At 45.4% G+C, this 24,808-nt stretch overlaps 1 protein-coding gene across 1 annotated transcript in view; it reads left to right on the forward strand.

Annotated features, from left to right (window-relative positions):
• Positions 1-24,808, forward strand: part of KNTC1 (kinetochore associated 1) — a 79,318-nt gene that overhangs the window by 20,769 nt on the left and 33,741 nt on the right. Inside the window, exons 16-39 of the mRNA XM_004709721.2 lie at positions 33-158; positions 244-333; positions 713-763; positions 1,512-1,573; positions 2,035-2,146; positions 2,845-2,988; positions 3,360-3,416; positions 3,509-3,610; positions 4,266-4,385; positions 4,475-4,618; positions 5,054-5,152; positions 6,529-6,632; positions 6,819-6,918; positions 7,301-7,435; positions 8,422-8,541; positions 10,395-10,467; positions 10,988-11,055; positions 13,477-13,769; positions 15,275-15,447; positions 16,854-16,951; positions 18,655-18,793; positions 19,495-19,551; positions 20,919-21,082; positions 22,033-22,137. Of these exons, the coding sequence (XP_004709778.1) occupies positions 33-158; positions 244-333; positions 713-763; positions 1,512-1,573; positions 2,035-2,146; positions 2,845-2,988; positions 3,360-3,416; positions 3,509-3,610; positions 4,266-4,385; positions 4,475-4,618; positions 5,054-5,152; positions 6,529-6,632; positions 6,819-6,918; positions 7,301-7,435; positions 8,422-8,541; positions 10,395-10,467; positions 10,988-11,055; positions 13,477-13,769; positions 15,275-15,447; positions 16,854-16,951; positions 18,655-18,793; positions 19,495-19,551; positions 20,919-21,082; positions 22,033-22,137 (2,736 nt within the window). The remainder of the gene's footprint in view (positions 1-32; positions 159-243; positions 334-712; positions 764-1,511; positions 1,574-2,034; positions 2,147-2,844; positions 2,989-3,359; positions 3,417-3,508; positions 3,611-4,265; positions 4,386-4,474; positions 4,619-5,053; positions 5,153-6,528; positions 6,633-6,818; positions 6,919-7,300; positions 7,436-8,421; positions 8,542-10,394; positions 10,468-10,987; positions 11,056-13,476; positions 13,770-15,274; positions 15,448-16,853; positions 16,952-18,654; positions 18,794-19,494; positions 19,552-20,918; positions 21,083-22,032; positions 22,138-24,808) is intronic.

The following is a 24,808-nucleotide window of genomic DNA, read 5'->3' on the forward strand; positions in this document are numbered from 1 at the left end:
ATGCTACTTGACTTGGCTCATTTCATCCACAGCTGGTTTACAAGGTAAAGTCCAACGATATTCTGGAGAAACTAGCCTTGAGTTCGGCGGGCCCAGGTGAGTGGACAGAATGGCAGACGCTTGTAGAGGAAGCCAAGGTAAACCTCCATAAAATCCAGGTACGTGTTTGGTAGGGTGCAGTCGGAGCTCCCAAGCTGGGAACAACCGTGGAGCACTTCCCCATGTCGATCCTCTGTCCAATAGGACGATGAATTTGTGGTGAATTACTGCCTGAAGGCCCAGTGGATCACCTACCAAACAACTCAGGAGATGCTGACTTATGCTAAAACCAGGGTGAGTGTGACTGTGCAAGTGTTAGCTTACCTTCTGCAAACGCAATCATTTGAAAAAGGATTTTTGTGTGTGTGTCATAGAACGTTTTTTTAGCATGTGTGTACAAATTATGTGTGCCCCAACCCCTAGGAGGCTGCAGTGCTCCAGCCCTTAGGACTGGCCCCCTTTGGTGCTATCTGATGGCTTTTGCTGATTCTAGTCCTTAAAATCAAGATTTGGGCAAGATGTAACAAACTTTTCATGAACTGCATTTTGTAAAACTTAATGATTTCTCTCTTCGCTAATTTAATTTCAAATTAAAGGACATTTCCTTTTTAATGGAAAATCTTCCTCCTGTTACAAAAAAGTACTCTAATTACGTTTTTATTGCTCACCTTAGCTTTTAAAGAAAGAAGATGGCTTCGCTGCCCATTCGGATGGCTTAAAAGAGGTAATTACAGTACATTTAGAAGTTGCTTTGGGGGATGAATGTACCTTCCCAAAGGAGCCCTGGTGGTGCCGAGGTTCAGCGCTTGGCTGTGGACTGGAAAGCTGGTGGTTTGAATCCATCACTTGCTCCAGAGGAGAAGCCTGGCTCAGTAAGGCTCCCAGCCTCTGCAGGCGCGCTTCCGTCCTGTCTCGGAGGTGCGGTGGCCTTTGTTTTTTAGTCAGCTTCCTGTTATTTGTTCCCATTCCTAATGAGTCCATATAGCATTTTTAAGAACAGGTTGCCATCTTATAACCAAAATTGACTCCCCCCAAAGACTCTTTTGCATGGTGCCTGCCACCTGTTTAGCTTCAAAGAAATGTGAACTCTGATGTTGATTTTGCTTGTGTCAGAAATACATGAGTGCGTGCGTGCGTGCGTGTGTGTAATGCTTGGTGTAGTCTTGCTAAGTTGTACCAGAAGGACACTTATAAGTCAGTGGAGTTGATCTTGGTTTTGAAAGATGCCTACTTCGAAGGTGCAAATTTTGCCTTCCTCTCTCTCTCTGTTGTATTGCCTTGAATGTGACTGGGATGCTTTCAGTCTTCCAAGTTTCTATGTTACATTTTGTGTCAAATAAAGACTGTTGTGTTTATGAGTCAAAAAGCAGATAGAGTGACATTTTCTGCAATACTTGTGGTTTTTCTCTGTCTTATTTTACCGTTACCGCCTGGAACGTTCAGATGGTAACGCTTTTGTTATGTTTTGTTAGGTACTCAAGGCTCATGCGAAATTGACTACATTTTATGGAGCATTTGGACCAGAAAAATTCAGGTTTAAGAGATGTGTTTTGCCTATTCAGTAATTAGATGATGAATTAAAGTTTGGAGTGACAGAAAAGAGAATTTCTTTCGATGAGTTTGTGTTGGGGAGAGAGGTGGCAGTGGGTGGGTGTTGAACGACACAAAGCATCGTCTTTTGCTCTAAATGACTGGCCCACTGTGCTAGTTGTCATTTGTATTGCACAAACCTGTTTGCCTTTGCTCATAGTTAAACTGCCTGGTACCGAGCACTGAACCACCATGCCTTCAGGGCTCCTTATCAGCCAGGGATAAATCCTATGAATTACAAGGGATAGTCCATTTTAGCGTTTCCTCTTTGGAACTGTTTTTTTACTTTGTAACTTTCTAAGGAAAAAAGACCTTCTTAAATGGCACCTTGATATTCCATGGAAGGCATAACCTTCATTTTAAGGAAACCAAAAAGCTGCTTTTTTCCTCTCTTAACCCTCACAGCGGTAGTTCTTGGATCGAATTTCTGAAAAACGAAGATGACCTTAAGGATATTTTTATACAGCTACGAGAAGGAAACCTTGTTTGCGCACAATACCTTTGGCTCAGACATCGGGTAATAAGTTCCGCTTATTCCTTCCTTAATGATTTCTTAGCTCCTGAAATAGATGAGAGACTCAAGTGGTGGGAGCCAGAGGTGGTGACAAATGTGACTGAGTAATGGGCTCGATTGAGATTGCTTGATGAAATATAACCTCTCCCGGAGAAAGTGCCTAATTTTAACTCTTCATTAACTTACCTCAAAAGGCAGCATTCTATCAAGTGAAATGCGGTTGGGTTTCTGATATGTTACAGGCCAGGAGGATTTTCCTGTTGCATCCTGGGTTGCGGTCCATGATTGCCCTCTAACATTGCTGACCTAAATTCCCCTAAAATGCCTGAGTTAGGCATATAGTTTTAGGCCCCAAAGTGGTATCTTGGTATGATGCCATTAATGGATGCAATGCTGGTTAGGATTTATACTAGCATCTCAATTAGACATCCTTAGGATGGCATTTCTGCCTGCCAGCCCCTGTGCTGTGTAATTTATTTTTCAAGGCACGCTGCCATGAGCTTATGGGAATGGTGGCTAATTATAGATTGTATCTGCTGTCTTGAGTCATGTGTATGGAGTAAATCAACTGTACCTCTCATTATGAAGTCCTAAGCTGTTTTTAAAATTACTTCGTAGTATACATCTTTCCCCTTTGAGCATTTATCATTTAGCTTGATTTTGTTGGTTAAATCTTATTTTTCTCACCCTATATAATTTAGGCCAACTTTGAAAGCAAGTTTTCTGTGAAAATGCTTGAGAACTTGCTCAACTCAATTTCTACTCCAGTGTCTCTGCAAAACCTTTGTCTGTGGTTTAAAAATGATATCATTCCATTTGTGCAAAAGACAGTACCGGAGGGGCAGGTGAGTTGCCTTGAGTATTTCCACTCTTTATATGATTTAATGTTATTTTTTAACATTAGCTTTTCGAAAATTAAGTCACATGAACATCAGTTAATTGTTTTTGTTTTGTTTTTTTAATTCCCTTAAGGGTCTACTTTTTGTAATTTGGGTGAAAGCCTACAGACAACATTGGTTGTCCATTCAACAGTTCATACACGCTTTGCTTTGTAACCCTGATTGCAGCAGCAGTCTCCCCACTTCCTCCTTGTCCAGATCGTCCCATTTGTCCTCTCCGACACCTACTTAGAGCCTGTTTCCCTTCAAAAAGAATATTCTGGAGCTTACCACTTTTTTTCCCCAGTGATTACTAAGTCTTCTACCTTCTTTTTTAGAAAATTCTTGCAAAATGGTTGGAGCAAGCATCCAGGAACCTAGAATTAACTGATAAGGTACCATCAGTATAATTTGCACTGAAAATCCAGCCCCCATAATCCCAGCAGTGTAAAGCATTGTTCTTAACGGCATCTCCTGTTTTCCAAAGGCAAACTGGCCGGAAAACGGACTTCAACTGGCAGAGGTGTTTTTTACAGCAGACAAGCCAGATGAGATGGGATTGGTGGCCTCCTGGCACTGGATTTCCTCGGTAGGATATGGAGAACGCATTCTTAGCAATGAAATGTTCCATTTGTGTTTGGACACAGAGGGAAAATTCTGGAAATAAATCTATTTCTTAATTTTTTTGCTTTTAGATTCCTTCTGTACTTCTGAAATCTATGAAAAGGAATTTTTTTTTCATTTCTGATAAATCTTCACAACTTCACTCTATTTTGCTACACTGTGTTTTCCTGTTGAGCAATCAAAAGTAGTAACTGGTATCTTTTGTGTTAGCAGTGTTCACAATGCCTCTAAAAGAATATGGTTTGACAGTGTGTTAAGAGAGTTTTTGGAGGCTATTAATCAGGTGTACTTTCTTTTTTTTTTATCATTTCATTGGGGGCTCTTAACAATCCATACATTCATTGTGTCAGGCACATTTCAGGCCTATTTTTTCAAAGTACTGTTTCATTGTGTGTCTTAGTGAAGGTTTCACATAGCAGTTTAGGTTCCCATTCAACAGTGTCATTCAGTGTTGTTGGTTACGTTCTTCATGCTGCCTGAGCATGCTCATTATTTCCATTCTGGTTGCTTCATTTCCATGAATCTAGTTTCCCTGCCCTCTTACCTTCTCTTCTTTGTTTTAAAGTCGTTGCTGACCATGTGATCTAATGTCCTAAACAACTCTAATACTTGCGTTGTAGAAGGATTATCAAAACACAGAGGAAGTATGCCAATTAAGAACTTTGGTAAGCAACTTGCAAGAGCTGATCACGTTACACAGGAAATACAACTGCAAACTGGCCCTGTCTGATTTTGAGAAGGTAAATGCCTAGATTCGTCGGAGCTGTTTTGACGACTGTTCAGTCGTGGCTCAAGCTTGCATTCACAGAGTCTGTCTTTTGGCTCCCAGGAAAACACAACCACCATTGTGTTCCGGATGTTTGATAAGGTCTTGGCCCCAGAGCTTATTCCTTCCACCTTAGAGAAGTTCATAAGGGTTTACATGAGCGAGCATGACCTGCAAGAGGAGGAACTTCTCCTACTGTACATAGAGGTACCTTTTCCTCCAGACAACACTCGGGTTCCTGGGGCTTGTGCATTGTGCCGTTGTGCTGAGCATGTGGGTTAATTTTAGTAATTGACTGGGGGCCTGGAGCAAGTCATTTAACCTTTGAAAGCTTGAAAGCCCCATCTATACTTTTTGTTGACATTATTAAGATGCCATAATCTGATCCATAGATGGCCCAAGAGTGATTTCTTTTTCACTGTTCTTGACTATACGAAGTTGAAGACTAACATTGTGGCAATTTTGCATTCTTTGGTCATTGTTCCATCTTCAAGACAATTAGAATTTTTTATGTTGTACATATCCATTAAGGCTATCTTATCTGCCTACTTGCCTATTTACCTGTCTGTGTGCATGTATGTGTGTGTGTTTTTTAGGTTAACATCAGAAATAAAATTTAAAATATGTTTATCCCTTTTTAAGGATTTAGTGGAGAGATGCAGCTCAAAGTCCACCTCACTCTTTGAAACAGCATGGGAAGCAAAAGCCATGGCAGTAATAGGATGCTTATCTGACACAGACGTGAGTAGATTGTGACCATTTGGGTTTCGTTTCTCTTTTGAGCTTGGAATCCTTTCTTAGTGCTGTAAGAAAGTTTTATTTTATGGTGATGGGCAATATGGACAGCAGAACTTCCACAAATCCAACAGTGTCTACACGTCCAGTTCCGTGGCATTGATTATATAGGGCAGCAATTCTCACCTTCTTTATCCTGGGTCTCCTCCCCCATCAACATAAAGGCTATGAAAGCTTTTCTCTAACCATTGGAGTGGCTGTTATCACATTGATCGCATATAGATAATTAGTTAAAGAGCCCTGTCTCCAAGGCAGCCATTCTTTACTAGTTAAGCTAAATTGTTCTTTGATTTTAAAAAAGACTCCAGGGGATGTGACTGGTTCCAGCTTTGCGGATTTCCTCAGGGCAGAAGTTCGTCCAGCTTCACGACTGGAAGCGTGGAGTCGATTAGGGTTTGAAATTCTGTTCCACATCTGTCCTCTTTTTGTCAAGACTCTCTGATGGAATCTCGTATCCGAGTGTTCAGTGACAGGTGTTGGGCATCAGCTCGTTCTTCTGGTCGCACAGCAAAGGAGGCCGTGCTTTATGGAGGCCATTGGCCACACATTCTGTGTTCTCCTCGTAACCCTTACTCCTCAGACGGAGGGAGCAATTGCTGTGTCTGGGTGGCCAGTTGCAATCTTTTAAGAACCCAGGCACCGCACCAGGAACGAGGAGATATAACAGAAATGCTATATTTTCCTAGGCCAATTCACTGGATGTCCCAGGACCCTATGACCCTAAACTTCCAAACCAAGGAACCAAATCCCATGAGCTATTTGGTCGTACATAAGCAACCTCAGCAGTTAAATTTGTCTGATAAAATTTGCTAACCACCCGTGGTCTTCTTTCTTTCTTTAGTTTTTCCCCATGGTCTTCTGTAATTGTCGAAGTGAAAAGTGGACTTTCTCCCATTCCTGCCTCAGAACTAACCTGGACAATTGGGTTCATGTCTTTCTAAGCTTTTTATGGTGGTTTAATCTTGGAGACATTTTAAAAATACATTGTAATAGACAATTATTTTGACTTCACACTGCTACACTGCTATTCATAATTTCATCATGAAATATGGATAAAAGCATGAGATATATTTTTAAATGCTTAGACTCTAGAAGATGGAAGAAAGTTACACAGCTGCACCTCTGAGCTTAGAGCAGTGAGCATCATATTGTATAATGTGCATGACATTGCTTTTTATGAGTGGAAATTGGAAGAAAGATGTATGCCTTTGCAGGTAGAAAATGAGATTCTCAAACAAAACCTCTGTGGTAGATAAGGTGCCATTCTTTTCTTGGGGGTGTAAAATTGGGGTCCTTTATTCATTGTCAATGTCTGTCTGCAGCTCATCTTTGATGCTGTCCTAAAGATAATGTATGCCGCGGTGGTCCCCTGGAGTGTGGCTGTAGAGCAGCTAGTGAAACAGCATTTAGAAATGGACCATCCCAAGTAAGATGAGAATCTACCACACAATTGGCGTGTGTTTGTGTGTGTGTGTGTGTGTGTGAGAGAGAGAGAGAGAGAGAGAGAAGTCATGTATTTGAGTTGGCAGCCCTTTATTGTGTTAATTCATTCGCTCGATTCCATAGCATGTCATAAGACCATTCATGTTAATATCAACACATTTTCTTTCAGAGTCAAGTTATTACAAGAAAGCTACAAACTAATGGAGATGAAGAAACTCTTGCGAGGCTATGGAATAAGGGAGCTGAACATCTTAAACAAGGACATCATGGTAAGTGTTACACTCGAAAGGCCTCTTCCCGATTCCGCCGACTTCCTGTGTCATCGTGAGAGATTTCATGAGGGTTTTACTTTCTAAAAGGTTAATAAAGCAAGTTCTTTCCAATGTTTCTTTGGTTGGGTAGTGTGTTAATAGGGCATTCAGTTGTCATTTCAGAGCAATGAGCACCAAAAATAATAAATTGAGCTCAAGGAGGAAGAACTCAGGATTGTCATTAAACTCAAGATACAAATCAGTATTCATTTTTCATACATTGGTTTCTTATTGCATCAGTTTGACTCTAGGGCTGCCTTTGCCCATGTGAGCCAATGATCCCCGGGTTCTCTGTGTGATTTCATCACTCAAGAAAATGTCTGTGTTGCTTCTCTTTCAGAGGGTAGTCAGGTACATTCTCAAACAGGATGTCCCCTCTTCTCTAGAGGATGCTCTGAAGGTGGCACAAGCATACATGTTGCCTGAGGACGAAATTTACAGTCTACGAATGATTGACCTGATTGACAGAGGACAGGTATGTGGATTTACATTGTTTTTTTCCCGTGTCTGGTTGATTCTTTAGAAGTACTTTGTGCATAGCTGATGGGTTTTCATGCGTTTTGGTCATGTACTCCTATATGTATGTGTATGTATACATATGTATATGTGTATTGTATGTCTCTGGCTCTAGCATAGGATGTGGCGTTGGTTTTTTTGTTTTGAAATTTTAAGTGTCTTCATATATGTGTGTGTGTGTGTATGTGTGTGTGTATCTATCTAAATATATATATATATATGCATACATATTAGGCAGGGCAGATACTTACAGAACAAAACATTTCCCAAGGCTACAGGTTTAACAGGCAGGTCGACCTTGGAAATGCTGTGGGTCTGGGTCCAGAGCACCACAATAAAACAAACATTGCAATAAAGCGAGTTCCACATGAGCTGTTTGGTATCCCAGTGCCAGTGAAAGTCATGTTGACACTAGGCTCTAGTCTACTAAGTGCATGATGAGAAAGTGTGAAATATGGTGAGAATGACCCAAACATGACAGACCACCAAGTGAGCACACGCTGTTGGAAACATAGTGCCGATAGGTTTGACGCAGGATTGCCGTAAACCTTTCACGGGTAGGACAGGCGATATTGACGAAGCACCATGGAATGAGATATGGCCTGTATATAATTCAGTGACATTAATTCTGGTACAAACGATCCATTCCAAATTAGTCCACCACCATTCAGACAGAAACTCACCGCTACCCTTAGCAATGATCCCCAAGCGCCTTTACTTTTAGGTTGATCTATGGCATAGCCAGAGGCGCACCTCAAGTTTAAGACACTTGAGTTCCAGGGACTGTCATTTACTTCCGTCAACACGTTTTCAGATTCTTGAAAACGTTGGCCCATCGTCTCATCTTCCCATTGATGGCCTTTCATGTTTAAATAGGAACGTGGCGGGTCTCAGTGGCCCTCTGCACGTACACTGTTGTTGCTTCCTGTCAATCACTGTGTCCAGGGTGAAGAGTGTCTGCTGGTGCTGAGGTCGCTGCCGCCTGCGAAAGCTGACCGAACTGCAGAGCGGGTGGTCATCTGGTCACGTCTGGCATTGCAGGAAGAACCAGATGGTTCCGAAGAGGTGAGCGTTTCATTCAGTAGTCAACATGTACCTCAAAAGCCAGTAAGTCCTCCCTTATCAACACAGCTAGGTCCCAGAGACCCTGTCGTTATGTGAAAATCAGTGTTGTGTAAAACCGTGGCACGTAAACAGGAGGTGAGAGCATGCAGCTGGAAAAAATGGTACTGTTCGACTTGTTCCACACAGGGTGGCCACACGCCTTCCATTTCTAAACAAAGCCAAAAGAAAACAAAGTGCAGTATCTGCGAAGTATGGTAAAGCAAAATGCAGTAAAACGAGGTCTGCCTTTATGACAAGACGTTTGTCATTGAAACCATCTTTGCACACCGTCCAGTGACTTGTTCACAGCCATCACACTGTGCAACCATCCTCACCACTGCCCTTTCCCAGATTCTCCCACTGCCCTTATGTTAATCCAGGTAGATCAGAGAAATAAATCCATGGAAACTCTTATGTGTATAAGAGAGTTTTATATAAAGAGTAATTGTATATTAAGAAAGCATCCCAAGTCCATATGTCCGATACCAATCTATTAAGTCCTCTTCAGACTCACAGAACACATGCAATGACGCCAAATGCAGGATGATCACAGGCCAGTGGGTGGAAAGTCTTTGGATCTGGTGGTGGTGTAAGCATCTCAGTGCTGGCAGGGGTCTCTATGTGGCTTCTCTGGCTTCAGAGGCTTGGTTGCATCAGGGTAGGTCCATGTGACTCCTCTAGCTCAGGGCACTAGCGTAAATTCCATGTGTCTTGTCAGCTGCAATGTCTCCCAGGGTGTTAGCAGAGTGAGAAATGTCTCCCTTGCCTCCAAGGAGGAAAATTCAGGAATTCCCAGAATCCTCAGGAGAAGGCCACGCCCACACAGAGGCCTCATTGGTTATGATCCGACTGACAGACTAGACTCCACCCTTTCTCTCTCAATCCTCTCAAGCCCCAAATCGATACCAGATTATGTAACTACCACAGCCCTTAACAGAAACGCCGCACCCCCTCAGCAATGACTCCCCTTTCCTCCTCCTGCTACTGGTAGCCACCAATAGATTTCCCTTCTCGATATAAGTGAAGTCTGACAGTGTGTGTAAGTGCGTTTGTGACTGAATGAAGTCACTCAGCACAGTGCTGTCCGGGCTCGCCCTGGTAGCAGTCATCAGCACCTCATTTCTCTCTGTGACCGTGACTCCAATGTGTGGGTGAAGCGCATTTTGCCTGCTCATCCATCTGCGGACAGACACTTGCATTGTTGTTTCAGCCCCTTGGCTATCATGACTAGGGTTGCAATGAGCTGTTGTACATGGTGTGTACTTTGTGTGGGCCAAACCTGTACTCAGCGTTTTGTCGATATTGCCTCTTAATGGAGGCCTTCGCTCCTTTGCCTTCTCTTCTCTCCTCTATTCAACAATCAGCTTTAGTAAAACGAAAATAACTGTTTATGTCATGAAGATCATGGTTATTTCGTAGACTTCCATTCTGTAGGTTAAACAAGTTCAGTTCTTAACGTTTTCAAAGAACTGTTACCACTCCTCTTTTTTTGCAAATACTGTCTAAGCTCTGGACAAAGAGCAACTTTCTGTTAGCTGAAAGATGATTTGGGATTTTTGTGTTTTCTATTTCTAAACCACATATCGAGATGCTGTACTTGTGTTGTAAGATTTAGCTTGCATTTGATTAAGAACCATTTCTCAAAACACAACAAAACAAAAAACGATTTCTCTGCTGCTCGGCTCACCACCAGGGGCTTCTCGTGTTTCAGCACTGGGCACGCATGGTTCCCGATTCCCTAGTTTTGGTGTGTTTACTGCCCTGTGAAATAGCCAGTAAGGGAAGTAGATTTCGTTTTGGGTTTTCCATCCTAGGACAAGGCCTGGAGAATGTGTGTAGCGAAGACCTCCGCGGATCTTCTTAAAGTGCTGTGCGACATTCGGAAAGGTAATTGCTCCCTCTGTTCCTTGATTTGTTCCTGCCTTTTGGAAGGAAACCCCACGGCAGCTCCCAACGGTCCCCACTGCTTTCCAGGCTCTGACTTCACAGAGGCTAGGACTGTGCCTTCAGGAGAAGCCCTCTTGGCCTCATTCTTGTGGTCACGACTGTAAGAACAGAAGCATCTCTTTCAACCTGACCTTTATTTATACGCTTTAACCAGATTTACAGGATACTTGGTGCCCCTTGCCCGTTTTCCTCACCTTTCAGTTGGTTATGACCAAGAATGAAGACCCATCGAGGCTTGAGCTAAAACCCAGGAGTCCAGTCTGACTCTGCTGGGTGAGGGGAGCAATCATGTGTTTCAGGGTGATTGCCAGTTCCCGTGAGCCCACACACTCCCGTTTCTGCCTTCAGAAAGAACAATGGCACCTTAGGTCTAGTTAACTAGGCAGCCTATTAAAGCTCTGCTAAGGTGGGCATTTGCATGTCAGCTCAAACTTAAACAAACAAACCATGTTACTTACAGACAATCTGCCGAAGAAGGATGAATGTGAAGAAGACTTGAGCCTGTTCAAAAGCGCTGCTAACTTGCAGGTAAAGCTGTTGAGCTGTATTCAGCTCTCGGCAGTCTCTGGCCCTTCTGGCGCTGGTAACACACGGAGTGGATTTCAGCCCCTCGAAACCCCAGATGACAGAGTAGAGCTGCCACCCCATAGGGTGTCCTGGGCTTTGTGTAATCTTCGAGAGCAGGATGCCAGTTCTTTCTCACACAACCTCTGGTTGGATTTGAGCTGCTCATCTTTCCGTTAACGGCCAAATGCTTGAGCATTGTGCCATTAGGCCTTCTAATACACCCCACACACACACCCGCACCCCTTTTATTTTGATTTGGGTCAAAGTTTACAGAGCAAATGGGTCTTTCAGCCCCTCGGCCATACACATTGGGTTCAGGGCATTGGTTGCAATCCCCACAATGTAACTCATCCTTCCTAATTCCTCTCTGGGTTTTCTGTTTCAACTTGTCCCTCTTCCCTGCCCCTTGCTGCCTTCTGAGCCTTTTCACTGGGCACATGCTGCCCTGTGGGCTTGTATGGTTGGTGATTCTACGGAGGGCTGCCCTCCCTGGGGGTCTTGTTCAGCTTGTAGGTCTGTTTGTCTACAATATTTCTTTTTTTGTTTGTTTCACTTTTCTTTTCTTTTGATGAATCATTTTATTGGGCGGGGCTCTTACAAATCTTATAACAATCTATCATTCAATTGTATTAAGCATACTTGTACATATGTTGCCATCAACATTTCCAAAACGTTTTCTCTCTAATTGAGCCCTTGGTATCAGCTCCTCTTTTCCCCCCACCCTCCCACCCTCGTGAGTCTTTGATCAATTATATATTATTATTATTATTTCATGTCTTACACTGTCTGTTGTCTCTCTTCATCCACATTTCTGTTATTCATCCCCCTGGGGGTGCAGGGTATATATCCAACCTTGTGATGGGTTCCCACTTTCCCCCTGCCGCCATGCAATATTTCTTAACTTTATGGCTTTATGTGTTTTAAAATTCACTTAAAATGTTTTTTAATTAAAAGATCATTTTATTGAGGGCTCTAACAACTTTTTGTTTTAATAATTTTATTGGGGGCTCGTACAACTCCTATCATAATCCATACATCCATTGGCTCTTACAACTCTTATTATAATCCATACATCAATTGTATCAAACATATTGTACTTATGTTGCCATCATTCTTTTCTAGACATTTACTTTCTATTGAGCCCTTGGTATCAGCTCCTCTTTTTTCCCTCACCCCCACTTGTAACCCCTTGATAGGTTATAAATTATTATTATTTTCATATCTCATACCGACCACTGTCTCCCCCCATGGTTTCTGTAGTTCTTCCCCCTTGAGGGGGGTATGTGGTTATGTGTCGATCATTGTGATCGGTTCCCTCTTTCTCCCCTCCACTCCCCTTCCCTCTACCCTTCTGAAATTCACTTTAACTCCAAGGTTTCCCAGGCTTGGGCTCAAGAGGGAATCATTCGTATAACAAAACTGATAAACGAGTTATCCTTAACATTCACATGTGAGGGACATCTTTTTTTGTGGCTTCTAATAGAGAAGGCGCTGTGAGCGAGCATGACTTCTCCACCAGCATACCGGTAGTCAATACCAGTCAAGAGTTCTTGTATTTGTTTCTGTGCGGTAGTGTTTCTACATGATGAACCTCTTTCATCAAAAGAGTATGCATATTTTTAGGTGGAATCACTTGCTTCGACCTCATACTATTTTACAGATGCGGACCTCCCTGCTACCTTTGAGTTGGTTCCGACTCATGGTGACCCCATAGGACAGGACAAAACTGCCCCTGTGTGTCTCTGAGGCTGTAAATCTTCACTAGAGGAGAAAGCCTCATGTTTCTCCCGTAGGGCACCCGACGGTTTCAAACCGCTGACCTTTCAGTTAGCACCTCTACTCGAGACCTCCACCAGGTCTCCCCCATAGATTATGCTTGTTCAGCTTATAAAGCTGTACTCATGAAGTCTGTGGAAGGGCCTGGAACAACGGGGAATTACACGATGCTAAGTAGAACAGGTCGTACACATGTATGAAATTGTGCATGCAGCCGTCAAATGCTGGTAAAAGTAAATAAAAATGAAATCTGAGAACATGGCCTCGGTGTGCCAAGTGACTTGATGCCATTAAATGCCCGATCGGGTGCAGCCCCAGGCCTAGCCCGCCCTTCCCTAAAAAAAACCATCTGGCCCCAACATCAGCAGCGGGGAAGGTGGGAAAACGTGGGTTAAAGTAGCTTTTTAAAAAGTTTCCAAGCTCTTTTCATTATAGTGACTCTCCTAAGTTGTACATTCAGGCCTGAGGCTCTTGCTTTTACCGGGGGTGGGGGTGGAGGTGTGTGATCTTGGATGGAGCTTACAGTAGGGAGAGCTTCTCAGTGATGGTACACATCGGCTCCGCAGAGGAGACCTGTAACTCTTGTCTTGCTGGCCATGGCTACAGGAGAACTTCGGGGCCTTCCTTCGATTCGAAGACTACAGCAGCCGCTCCCTGGTGGCTGATCTCCACGAGCAGCACATCCGAGCTCAGGAAGCCGCCCAGGCACGGCAGCAGCAACCGCAGCCGCTCAGGAGGCCCCCTGAGCCCACCGCGGCCGGGACGCAGAGCCGGCGCCCAGACTCGAAGCTGCACAGGCAGGCACTGGCACTGCAAGTGTCTGAACAAGAACTGGAGGCTGAGCTGACCCTGAGGGCCCTCAACAATGGCAAAGTCCAGACCGCGCTAAAGAAATGCAGGTTGGTGTCTCAGGTTGTCCCTGAGCGGCACAGCTCACATTCCATGGGCGTGCTTCCTTCCTGCCTTCAACGGAGGCTTTCATTGCCACTGAAATGACTGTCGGTTTCTTGTCCTCCGAGCCCGTTTCCAGCGTCTGCGCACAAAAGTAGCCAAAGAGAAGGCATGTCCCAGATAGGGCAGAGGCATTGTTGTCTTGGCACAGTCCTAACAGAAACATCGCTGGCAGGCGCCTTTGAAGAGCAGATATGTATTTGCTCACAGTTCTGGGGGCTAGAAGTGTAAATCACGGTCTAAGTCCTGTCGGCTCCTCCACACTTCTCTCCTAGTTCTGGTGTCCTCCGTGGACCCTTAGTGTCCCTTTCCTTATGGCTGGGTCCTCACAGGATGTCCATGTCCGTGTGTGTGTGTGCGCGCGCGCGCGCCTGTCTCTCTGCATCATCTGTTCTGTTTATTTCAATAGGACCGCCCTCTGAAGGGTCTGGGTTTAGAACCCACCTGTCTTTAGGATGCTCTTGATTACAAAAGAAAATGCCTATTTCCCAGCAGGATCATAGTGAGGGGCACCAGGGCCAGGGCTGCAGCCACGTTTTCAGGCAGACAAGTGAGTCAGGACGGTGATGCTTGAATTTTCATCCCTGCGTCCTTTGACACTGCGTAGTACTACATGTCTCCATAAGAAGTCCGTGGTCTGTGCCATGGCGGGCAGCATCTTACAGACATTTCATGGGATGATGGTGATGAAAGCTACATGGTAATCCAAAACAGACAACTGTGTTTGCCTCTACTCACTACAAGGAGCTTGTGTTAGTCTGACGAGAGAAACAAATCCAGGGACACTCGTGTGTATAACAGAGCGATTTATATCAAAGAGTAAATGTTTGTTAAGAAAACATCCCAGATCAAGTCCATAAGCCCAATATTAGCCCATATGTCCGATACCAGTTTATAAATTCTTCTTGAGACTCATGCAATACATGCAATGAGGCAGACTGCAGGAAGATCACAGGCCAGTGGGTAGAAAGTCTTGTGGATGCAGTGGCGATAGAAGCATCTCAGGGCTGGCGTGGGTCTCCATGTGGCTTCTCTAGCTCTAGGGCTCTGGTTCTATCAGGGGTCTCCATGTGGCTTCTCAGAAGGAAGACAACCAGAGAGTGTCTCTGTGTCTCCTGCCTCCATAGTGAGCTATTTATCTCTACGGCGCCTCCAAATGAGGTCATCAAGCTGCAACCTGATTGACAGGCTAGACTCCACCCCTTCGCAAGTTGACAGGCGATTATGTAACTGCCACAGAGCCCTAGTAGCCTAGTGGGTTGTATGCTGGGCAGTTTGAGGCCACCAGCTGCTCCACAGGAAGAAGCTCAGCAGTTCTCTGCTCCCAGACTTACAACCTCAGAAACACACAGGGGCAGTTCTACCCTGTCCTCCAGGGACGCCATGATTTGGAATGGACTCAATGACAATTAGTTATTTTAGTTTATCCTGCTAATACCTGCTTCCTCCACAGAGATGCCTTTACGTATCACTGTAACACCAGCTCTGGGAAGTTGCTCTTTTTGACTGTTCAGAAGCTTTGTCATATGTTGGCGAACGACGTCCCAATGGTGGTCCCCGAGGGAATGAATCTTCCTTCAGAGATCCACATGTTAGCCTGCCAGGCCGCCACCATCTGCAGCCCAGGTGACCAGCTTTTTCCTGCCGAGTTTTAAATTGTGCATTTCATCCCTGCCTCTGTGCAACTGAACAGGTAACGACAGAGCAGGCCATCAGTCAGGCCTCCGAATCTGCAGGTTCCACGAGTGGGAGTGTTTGGGGGGCGGGGGTAGGGTGAGAACATGGCCTCTAAAAAGACACTCGGTGGTCGTGGCAGTCCGACAGAGGCTAGGAGGGCATTTCCTTTGTATTAGGGATTCTGAGTCATCGAGAGGTGATTAAAATAGAAGGGAGGACGTGCACAGGTTATGTAAATTCTATACCTTTTCATATCAAGGACTTGAGTGTCCGTGGATTTCGACACCGGAGGGTGTCCTGGCACCATTCTCCCACTCCAAATACTGAGGGCCACCTGTCACTCCCCTTTCCAAAAGAAACTTATAACTGATGCTCTTTGGGGAAATGATCTTTTTTTTTTTAGTTAGAAATTAATTAAAAAAATTTTTTTTTCTTCTTTTTTAAAAAATCATTTTATTGGGGGTTCATACAACTCTTATCACAATCCATACATACATCAATAATGTAAAGCACATTTGTACATTTGTTGCCCTCATCATTCTCAAAATATTTGCTCTCCACTTAAGCCCCTGGCATCAGCTCCTCATTTTTTCTCTTCCCTCCCTGTTCCCCCCTCCCTCCCCGCTCCCCTGCATCATGAACCCTTGATAATTTATAAATTATTATTTTGTCATATCTTACACTGTCCGTCGTCTCCCTTCACCCACTTTTCTGTTGTCCGTCCCCCAGAGAGGAGGTTATATGTAGATCCCTGTTTCCACCCCACCTTCCCTCCACCCTCCTGGTATCGCCACTCTCACCACTGGTCCTGAAGGGCTCATCTGTCCTGGATTCCCTGTGTTTCCAGTTCCTGTCTGTACCAGTGTACATGGGGAAATGATCTTGTCCTTGCTGGCTGTAACTGTTTTTCGGTTCATGCTGTTGTTGTTCTTAAGTGCCCTCGAATTGGCTCTGACGCATGGTGACCCCACGTACAATAGAAGGAGGCACCACCCGGCCCTGTGCCATCTTCATAAGGTGATGCCCGAGCTCGTGGCTGCAGCCAGTGTGTCAGCCCATCTGTAGCGGGTCTCCCTCCTGTTTGCTGACCCTCTCCTTTACCCAGCGGGACGTCCTTTCCCAGGGCCTCATTCTTCATCGCCTTGTGACTTCCCTTGCTTCCTCAGGTCTGAATTGCCTCTCACGCTAAGCTGAAGGCAATGACTGAACGGCAGTCAGAGGTGTTGAGAAACCTTTCTGTCTACCTTTTGACTTTTCTTAGGATCTGAAATAGGAAAGTTTGTGAGGGCTGTTTGCCTGATGGATATTAGCATATATGTGATATTGGCATGATGCATTTTTTTTTTCTTTTTTAGATTTTTTACTGGATGCTTTGGAACTTTGTAAATATACTCTAACAGCTGTAGAACTTTCCAGGCAGTGCCAAATGGATGACTGTGGAATCCTTACAAAAGTAAGCCGCTCTGGGGTTTCTTTTCCTCCACCCCATTATGCACCAATTAAAAATTACTGGCAAAATCTTGGGAGACCCTGACGCTGCTGCTTGAGTCATTTCTGACTCCAGACTAGAAAAGGGATGATGACCAAGAGGCACTCTCTCGTGCAGCCTTGAGCCTGCGGCAAGGGCTCCCTGCCCCTGACCTGTAACCTGGTTGTTAGTTGTGGAGGGCACCCCTTCCAACTCCTCACAGCCCCGCATACAAGAGAAGGAAACCGCACCCACCCCGCACGCTTCTCCCCATCGTGGTTCTGCTTGGACCCATGGTTGCACTCACTGCGCCAGTCGACTTCCTAGACGGTAATCATGTAACTCAGGGGCTGTGATGATCTTGAAACCAGCGAGACATAAAATACCCAACCAGTTGCCCTCAGCTTGCAACCCAAGTTCTTTTACTTCATGGAGTTAGAAAAATCCCCTTAGAAAATGCAATTAGTCACGAGGGAGGGAGGGGAAAGAAGCGGAGCTGGTACCAAGGGCTCAAGTAGAAAGAAATTGTTTGGGAAATGTTGACAGCAACATGTGTCCAAATGTGCTTCATACCATTGAGTGATGGATTGTTATAAGATTTGTAAGAGGGCCCCCCGCTAATAAAATGATTGATTTTTTTAAACATGCAGTTAGCCTGAGGCATTTTACCAAATGTGGTCTCTACGGCATTGTTATCACTCACTGCATTGCTCAAAAGCACACAGGTTGCAGGCAGTTGTCACCTACAAGGCCAGATCAGATAATGCCGAGAGCATTCTCCTAGTTACCTGTTGTTAGTGAGAAAAAGTGAGGCCCTGCTATCTAGTCCGTCAACAAAGACATCCTGAGACTGGCCTGAGACTTGACGAACTTTAGTGTTCTGTTGGCTTGTTCGTGGTCAACAGTTATATCCCAAGGTCACCTTGAAACCTGAGTGAGTGTAAAACATCTAGACATGTCTCCCCAAAGTGTAAATTCCAAAGCCAAAGATAGATATTCTCCAAATTCTCCGTGATTTCAAAGCGGACAGAACAATGACAGTCTGTTTCGCACTAGTGTGGCCTCCTCACTGGTATACCTTCTAAATGAAAACATCCTTTCTTCCTTTGACCCGGAGTGAGGAAGTTGGTCGTAATGTTCCACAGTCACACACCTGCGTTTCAGGTGACAGGCTCAACTCCAGTTCCATAGGACAGATTGGAACTATAAGCTTCAACGAAGCTGACTGCCACATTTTACCCCCCTGGAGCAACTAACTGGTAGATTCGAAACACCAACCTTTCAGTTAGTAACCCAGCACTAACCACTGCGCCACTAGGGTAAGGTGACCAGACGTCTCGCTTTTGGCGGGATAGTCCCGATTTTGAACAATTTGTCCCGCGTCCCGCGGCGTTTTAAAAAAGTCCCGATTTTTGGAAGGAATGCATGACAAGCTGGGGTATATGGTTTTCGGCTGCCATGTGGCTATTTCGCCAGGATATGAGTTTCATCAATGGTGTCCTGCTTTACCAATGTTAAAATCTGGTCACTTTACACTAGGGCTCTGTAGGAAAGCAACTCCATGGTTGTATTTGGCTATCCACACTGCATTCGGCATGGATCCATCGGACTCCTGTTCAGCTTGGAGAAGGTGGACCCCGGTTGGTGCTGTCTTTACCGCTGTCTTTCCTGTCTGCTTTGGTATTTAGGCTTCTTTTGGAACACACAAAGATCCTTACGAAGAGTGGTCTTACAGCGACTTTTTCAGCGAAGATGGAATTGTCCTCGAGCAGCAGATGGTGCTACCTGTCATTTATGAACTGATTTCCTCCCTTGTGCCCCTGACTGGTCAGTGCCCTTTGGGTTACCATTTTGTATGTCTATCTGTAGTATGGACATTTGAAATGTCAAATCTGGGAGCTAGAACTGCACTTAAGACATGGATGAGCCTAACAGGCCTAATGTTGACCAAAAGAACCTGGACACAAAAGAATGAGCACTAGCTAATGCCATTTACATAAAGTTCAAAAACAGCCTATAGTCTGCCATACTGGTAGAAAGCTGGGTCTGGTGACTCTTGGGGGTAGGTCATAGGTAAGGACCAGAGGAGGCCTCGGGGGCTTCTGGGACTCTGGATAGACTCTCTCTCTTTAACTAGATGCTGCTACATGGATACATTTGGCTTGTGAAAATCTCCCGTGCTCTGATTTTTTGTGAATCGATTTTTTCTTGCTGGAATCCCTGGGTGCTGCAAATGGTTAATGCCCTCAGCTGAAAATAGCATTTTTACTTTTTTACTTTTTAAGTAGCTGTTTGTATTAGACCATTATTTGATAATAGCACAATATTTCAAAGTGGTTGAAAGCTGGGGAGTCCATTGTAACTCTTGGCGACCCAATGTACAACCAAATAAAACACGGCCTTATCCGGCATCATCCTCACAATGCATGCTACTTAGGAGCCTACTGTTGCCGCCACTGTGTCAGTATTTCTCTAGCTTTGCCGATAGGGCCTTTCTAAGAGGCATTTTACTTGATTTTCTCTCATAGAAAGTAAACGACATCCCTTGGATTCTGCCAGTTTGCCATACTGCTCGTCAAATCAAGGTAGGCAACTTGAGACCTGGAGGACACAGTGTTCAGATCCTGTAAACACAGACATTCCCAGGAATCCCACTGACCAACCCTGACTTAACGTCCCTACTGTAATAGTCCAGGCCTTGTCATTACCTCCATACCGCAGTGGTTCTCAACCTTCCTAATGCTGCGACCCTTCAGTTCAGTCCCTCGTATGGTGACCCCCCACTCCCCAACCATAAAATTATTTTTGTGGCTACTTCATCACGGTCATTTTGCTACTGTGATGAATTGGGCGGCCCCTGTGAAAGGGTTGTTCGACCCCCAAAGGGGCCGCAACCCCCATGTTGAGAACTGCTGCTCCAGAGGGTCAGAGGATTGGACTACTTGGCCTATGGTGTTACTTACTCTTCCGTGATCCTGTGCCTGAGTTGTGGCTGTTCTAATGGAGCAGTGGCTTTCATCCCTGGAAGCCAGGGAGTCCCTTGTTGGTACAAATAGTTAGGTTCTCAACTGCTACCCAGAATTTGGCAGTTCAAACCAACTCCGAGGCCCCCTGCTTCCATAAGATCACAGGCCTGGAGCAGCCCTCGTCTGCACTCAGGGGTTCAGGGCCAACTCCAGGCCAGTGTAGACCCAATTCAAATGGGAGCCAGCACTGAAAATATCTCATTACCTAGTGGTCTTATTTTGTGACCTGTTTGTTAACCTTATCTTGTGAATTGGGTGAAGATTTACAGAGTGGTCGCTCACTTTGACATTCACCAATTCATGCACATTTTGTGACATCTCTTTAATTGTCCCCACAATGTACCGTCACCGATCCCTCTTGTTCTCTGTGCTTCCTCTCTCTGTACCTCCTCCACACCTTACCTTTCTGGGTTTTGCCCTTGGGTAAATACTGTTGCCCCTTTGAGCCCTGGTGGAGCAGTCTAAGGAGTGTGTGCCTCCCTGGCTCTATTGTTCCCCATATAAAACAAAACCACACTCACTGCCATCTAGTGGATTCAGACTCACAGCAACCTACTCTAGTACTGAGTAGAACGGCCCCTGTTGGTTTCTGAGACTGTAAGTCTTCTCAGGAGTAGAAAGCATCTTCATTCTCCTGCAGAGCAAGCGGCTGGTGGTTTTGAACTGCTGTCCTTGCAGTTAGCAGCCCAACAGGTAGCCAGCCCGCTTTGCCACCAGGGCTCCTGTTGTTCCCCTACAGACCTTCTATTTTGTGGTTCAAATGAAGCCTTACATCATCTCTGCCATCAGCTCTCTTTTCAACAATTACCTGCACTGAAGTACCCCATCCCCGAGAACATGTCCCAGCAGTATCATCTTCCTTTGTTTAAACAGAAAACTCTCAATATTAAAGTACTTTTACTCAGGATACATTTATCCCCACACAGGAGACTGCCTAGTGTTGCCAGTTATCAGCTCCATCTCCGCCCTGCTTCAGAACCTTCAGGAATCCAGCCAGTGGGAGCTGGCGCTCCGATTCGTCACCAGTTCGTTTGGCACCTGCCTTCAGCACATGATGTCCAACTTCATGAATGACAGCTTGAGTGAAAAGGTATCGTTATGGGAACCAATACTTCGGCTCTCTGGGGAAAGACAATAATGAAACAACTGTCACCTAAGGAATCTAGAGTCCAACTTTCAACCATTTATCAGGTTGGACGACAAATATGTGCTTGCCCACATTTCTGCTCTCACATCTGTACACCACCCGAGCTCTCTGACGTGGGAAGGCGGAGACGTCAGGGAGGTCAACTAACTGACTGAAGGTTTCGGGCCATCCGTTTGGAGCTGCAGTCTCAGCCCCGCTCTGGGCCCTCCAGCACAGCGCAGTGTCCAGTAGGCCTCGTGAGGTCGAGTAGATGTGTTTGCTGTTGTTGTTGTCACCCAAGGACTATCATTTTCTTTGTTGACAGCCTTATTTCCTCGAGACGTCAGTACAAATAAGGCCCCTGGAGTCGTCGTAAGACCAGACAGGAGTTGAGGGGACACGCCTGCCTGGAGCACTGTCTCCGTCATAAGGGCAGCAGTAGCTGGACCATGAGAGAGACTCCTTAGGGGCAGTCAGTTTATGCTAATGAGGGGGAACAAAGTGAGGCCGGGTGAAATTGTTTGCACAGCTCAAAGAACGTAGTTGCCCCTGAATGGTACGTGCAGAAATGATTGAATTGAGAGATGTTGTGCTGTGGATAGTCTCAGCAGTAGCAAAAATAAATTACAAACAGAAAGAGGCATAACTTCCCAACAAGAGGTGACCACACTTTATGGGTACCCATCAGGGTCCCCAGCTTCTCACCATCACACTCAAGTCATTGAGAAGAGCTCCTTTGGGCTCCCTCCGGTCAACTTCTCCCAGGTTCTTTCACGAGAGACATCATGTCGGCCCTTTTTTCCCATAGCGTGCCCCTCGAAAGTCCCTTCATATTGCTGAGACGTTTGCAGATGGACACAGAAGAGTGGGCCTACATGAAGATTTCTTAACGTGTTTCTCTTTCCTCCCCAAAGATGTTTGGAGAAGCCACGTTGGTTAAATCAAGGAGCATTGTTCTGGAACTGAAAGAAAGGGCCGTTAAATTCATCAGGGGGAATGCTGTAACACTCTTAAACAAAGTGAGTATTTGTTCCTTGTGAACTTTCTCTGCCTTCTTCCCCGAGCTTTGCATCCGGATCCAGTCCAGGGCTGCGTGCCTGTTCAGACGCTTCGAGAGCGTGTTGTTGTTAAGTGCTGTCGAGTCGGCCCACGTGAGCCACAGAAAGAACCACTGCTCAGACCTGGGCCATCCTCACGGTTGTTGTCACGTGTGCGCCACGGTTGCAGCCTTTGTCATTCCGTCTTGTGGAGGGCCTTCCTTCCATTCCCTGCCTCTGCTTTACCAAGCATGATGCCCTTTTCCAGGGACTGCTCTCTGCTGACATCATGCCCAAGAGCATGCACGGCAGCTCAGCATTGTTGTTCGTGGGCGTTCCTTAGGGTGGGTACCATCCTTTTGGGTGGCTTGTAAAATGTATCAATGCTGCTTAAGAGGGTTTTTGAGGCTATACATCTTTACAGGAGCAGACAGTCTCATCTTTTCCCTGAGGAGTGACTGGGGGGTTTGCACTGCAGACCTTGCAGTTAGCAACCCAACGCCTAGCCCACAGCACCACCAGGGCTCCTTACACGAGGCCTTAGCCTTTTATTATTAACTAGCATCTGTTGAGGAGTGAATGTGGGCTATGCTTGACCTACTATCCACCAGGTAACAGTTGGAACTCACCATCCATTCTGCAGGATAAAGATAAGGCTGCTTACTCACGTAAAGAGTTACAGTCATGGAAACCCACAGGGGCAGTCTGGCTCTGTCCTGTAGGGTCTCTGAGTCAGAGTGGACTGGAGGGCTGTGAGAGTATCTACTGAGCACCTCCTGTGCACAGACCTGCTGAACGCTTGGGGGTCAAAGCGCCATTTAATCTCCCCAGCGACCGTTTGATGGGAACCGTTCTTGTAGCCCTGTTTTACACAAGCTTTCCAACAGTTCAAATGCTGACTCCCCACCCAGCAGCCATATAACCATCAGGCAGCTGATCTCACTTCTCGGGGTCTCCCTTCTCTCTTGTGTACAGTGATGATGATGTTGATGAGCATTATTGTCACTTGATAAAACTTATAATGCCAGGCTTTATTTTATTTTCATTTAAAACACTTTATTGAGGTATCACACAATTCTTATCACAATCCATACATACATCCATTGTGTCAAGCACATATGTACATTTGTTGCCATCATCATCCTCAAAACATTTGCCTTCCACTTGAGCCCTTAATATCGGCTCCTCATTTTTCTCCTCCCTCCCCCCTTCCACTCCCTCATGAACCCTTCATAATTCATAAATTATTATTATTTTGTCATATGTTACACTGTCCGACATCTCCCCCTGCCTTCTTCTCTACTGTCCATCCCCCAGGGAGGGGCTATATGTAGATTCTTGTAGTTGGTTCCCCCATTCCACCCCACATTCCCTCTACCCTCCAGGCATCACCACCCTCACCACTGGTCCTGAAGGAGTCATCTGTGCTGGATTCCCTGTGTTTCCAGTTGCTATCTGTACCAATGTACAGCCTCTGGTCTAGCCAGATATGTAAGATAGAATTGGAATCATGATAGTTGGGTGGGGGGCGGGGGGAGGAAGCATTTAAGAACTAGAGGAAAGTTATATGTTTCATTGTTGCTGCCTTGCACCCTGACTGGCTCATCTCCTCCCCACAGCCCTTCAGTAAGGGGGTGTCCAGTTGTCTACCCATGGTCTTTGAGTCTCCACTCTGCACTCACCCTCTTTTACAATATGATTTTTTGTTCTTTGATACTTGATACTTGATCCCTTCGATAGCTCGTGGTCACACAGGCTGGCATGCTTCTTCCATGTGGGCTTTGTTGTTCTGAGCTAGATGCCCACTTGTTTACCATCAAGCCTTTCAGACCCCAGTAGCTATATCTTTTGATAGCCGGGCACCAGCAGCTTTCTTCACCACATTTGCTTATGCACACATTTGTCTTCAGCGATCGTGTCAGGAAGGTGTGCATCCTGGAATGCCAATTTAATAGAACAGTGTGTTCTTGCATTGAGTAAGTGCTTGAGTGGAGGACCAGGCTTTATTTTAAGGGCGTGATATTCATAAATTCATTTCAGCAACTCCAAGAAGTGGTTCCTTTGTTTGGTACAGGAGCACACTGTGGCACCTAACCAAACCACAAAACCCACTGCCATCGAAGTGGATACCGGCTCACTGCAACTCTCTAGGACGGGTGGAATGCCGCTGTGGGTTCCCGAGACTGTAAACGTACTAGAGGGCCCTCAGAGGGATGGATTGACATAGTGGCAGCAATGGGCTTAAACACAGGCATGATTGTGAGGTGAGGATGATGCAGGGCCAGGCAGTATTTCCTTCTGTTATTTGTGAGGTTAGCAAGAGTCAGAACCAGCTCAGAGGCCTCCTAGTACATCTCACATCATAAAGACAATCCATTCCCCAACTGTATTGTCCACAGGTACAGGGGCTAAGATTAACAACCCAACTTCGTGGGGGAGGGGTGGAAAACACAATTCAGCCCACAGCAGGGATGGAATAAGAAGTAATGAAAAGCTCTAAGATGATGGGGGAGAGGATTAAAACTGATGGTGATCACACAACTCATTTTAAAAGCGATTTCACCGTGGGTTTGGGGAGGAGAAAGAGTGTTCTAAAGTTGTTTGTGGGAATGATTGTACAACTCTTCATGATAATGATTGAACTACTGAATTG

Source organism: Echinops telfairi, unplaced genomic scaffold (genome assembly GCF_000313985.2).
Source record: "Echinops telfairi isolate 266 unplaced genomic scaffold, ASM31398v2 ScPeMD7_7412;HRSCAF=8450, whole genome shotgun sequence".
Taxonomy (NCBI): Eukaryota; Metazoa; Chordata; class Mammalia; order Afrosoricida; family Tenrecidae; genus Echinops; species Echinops telfairi.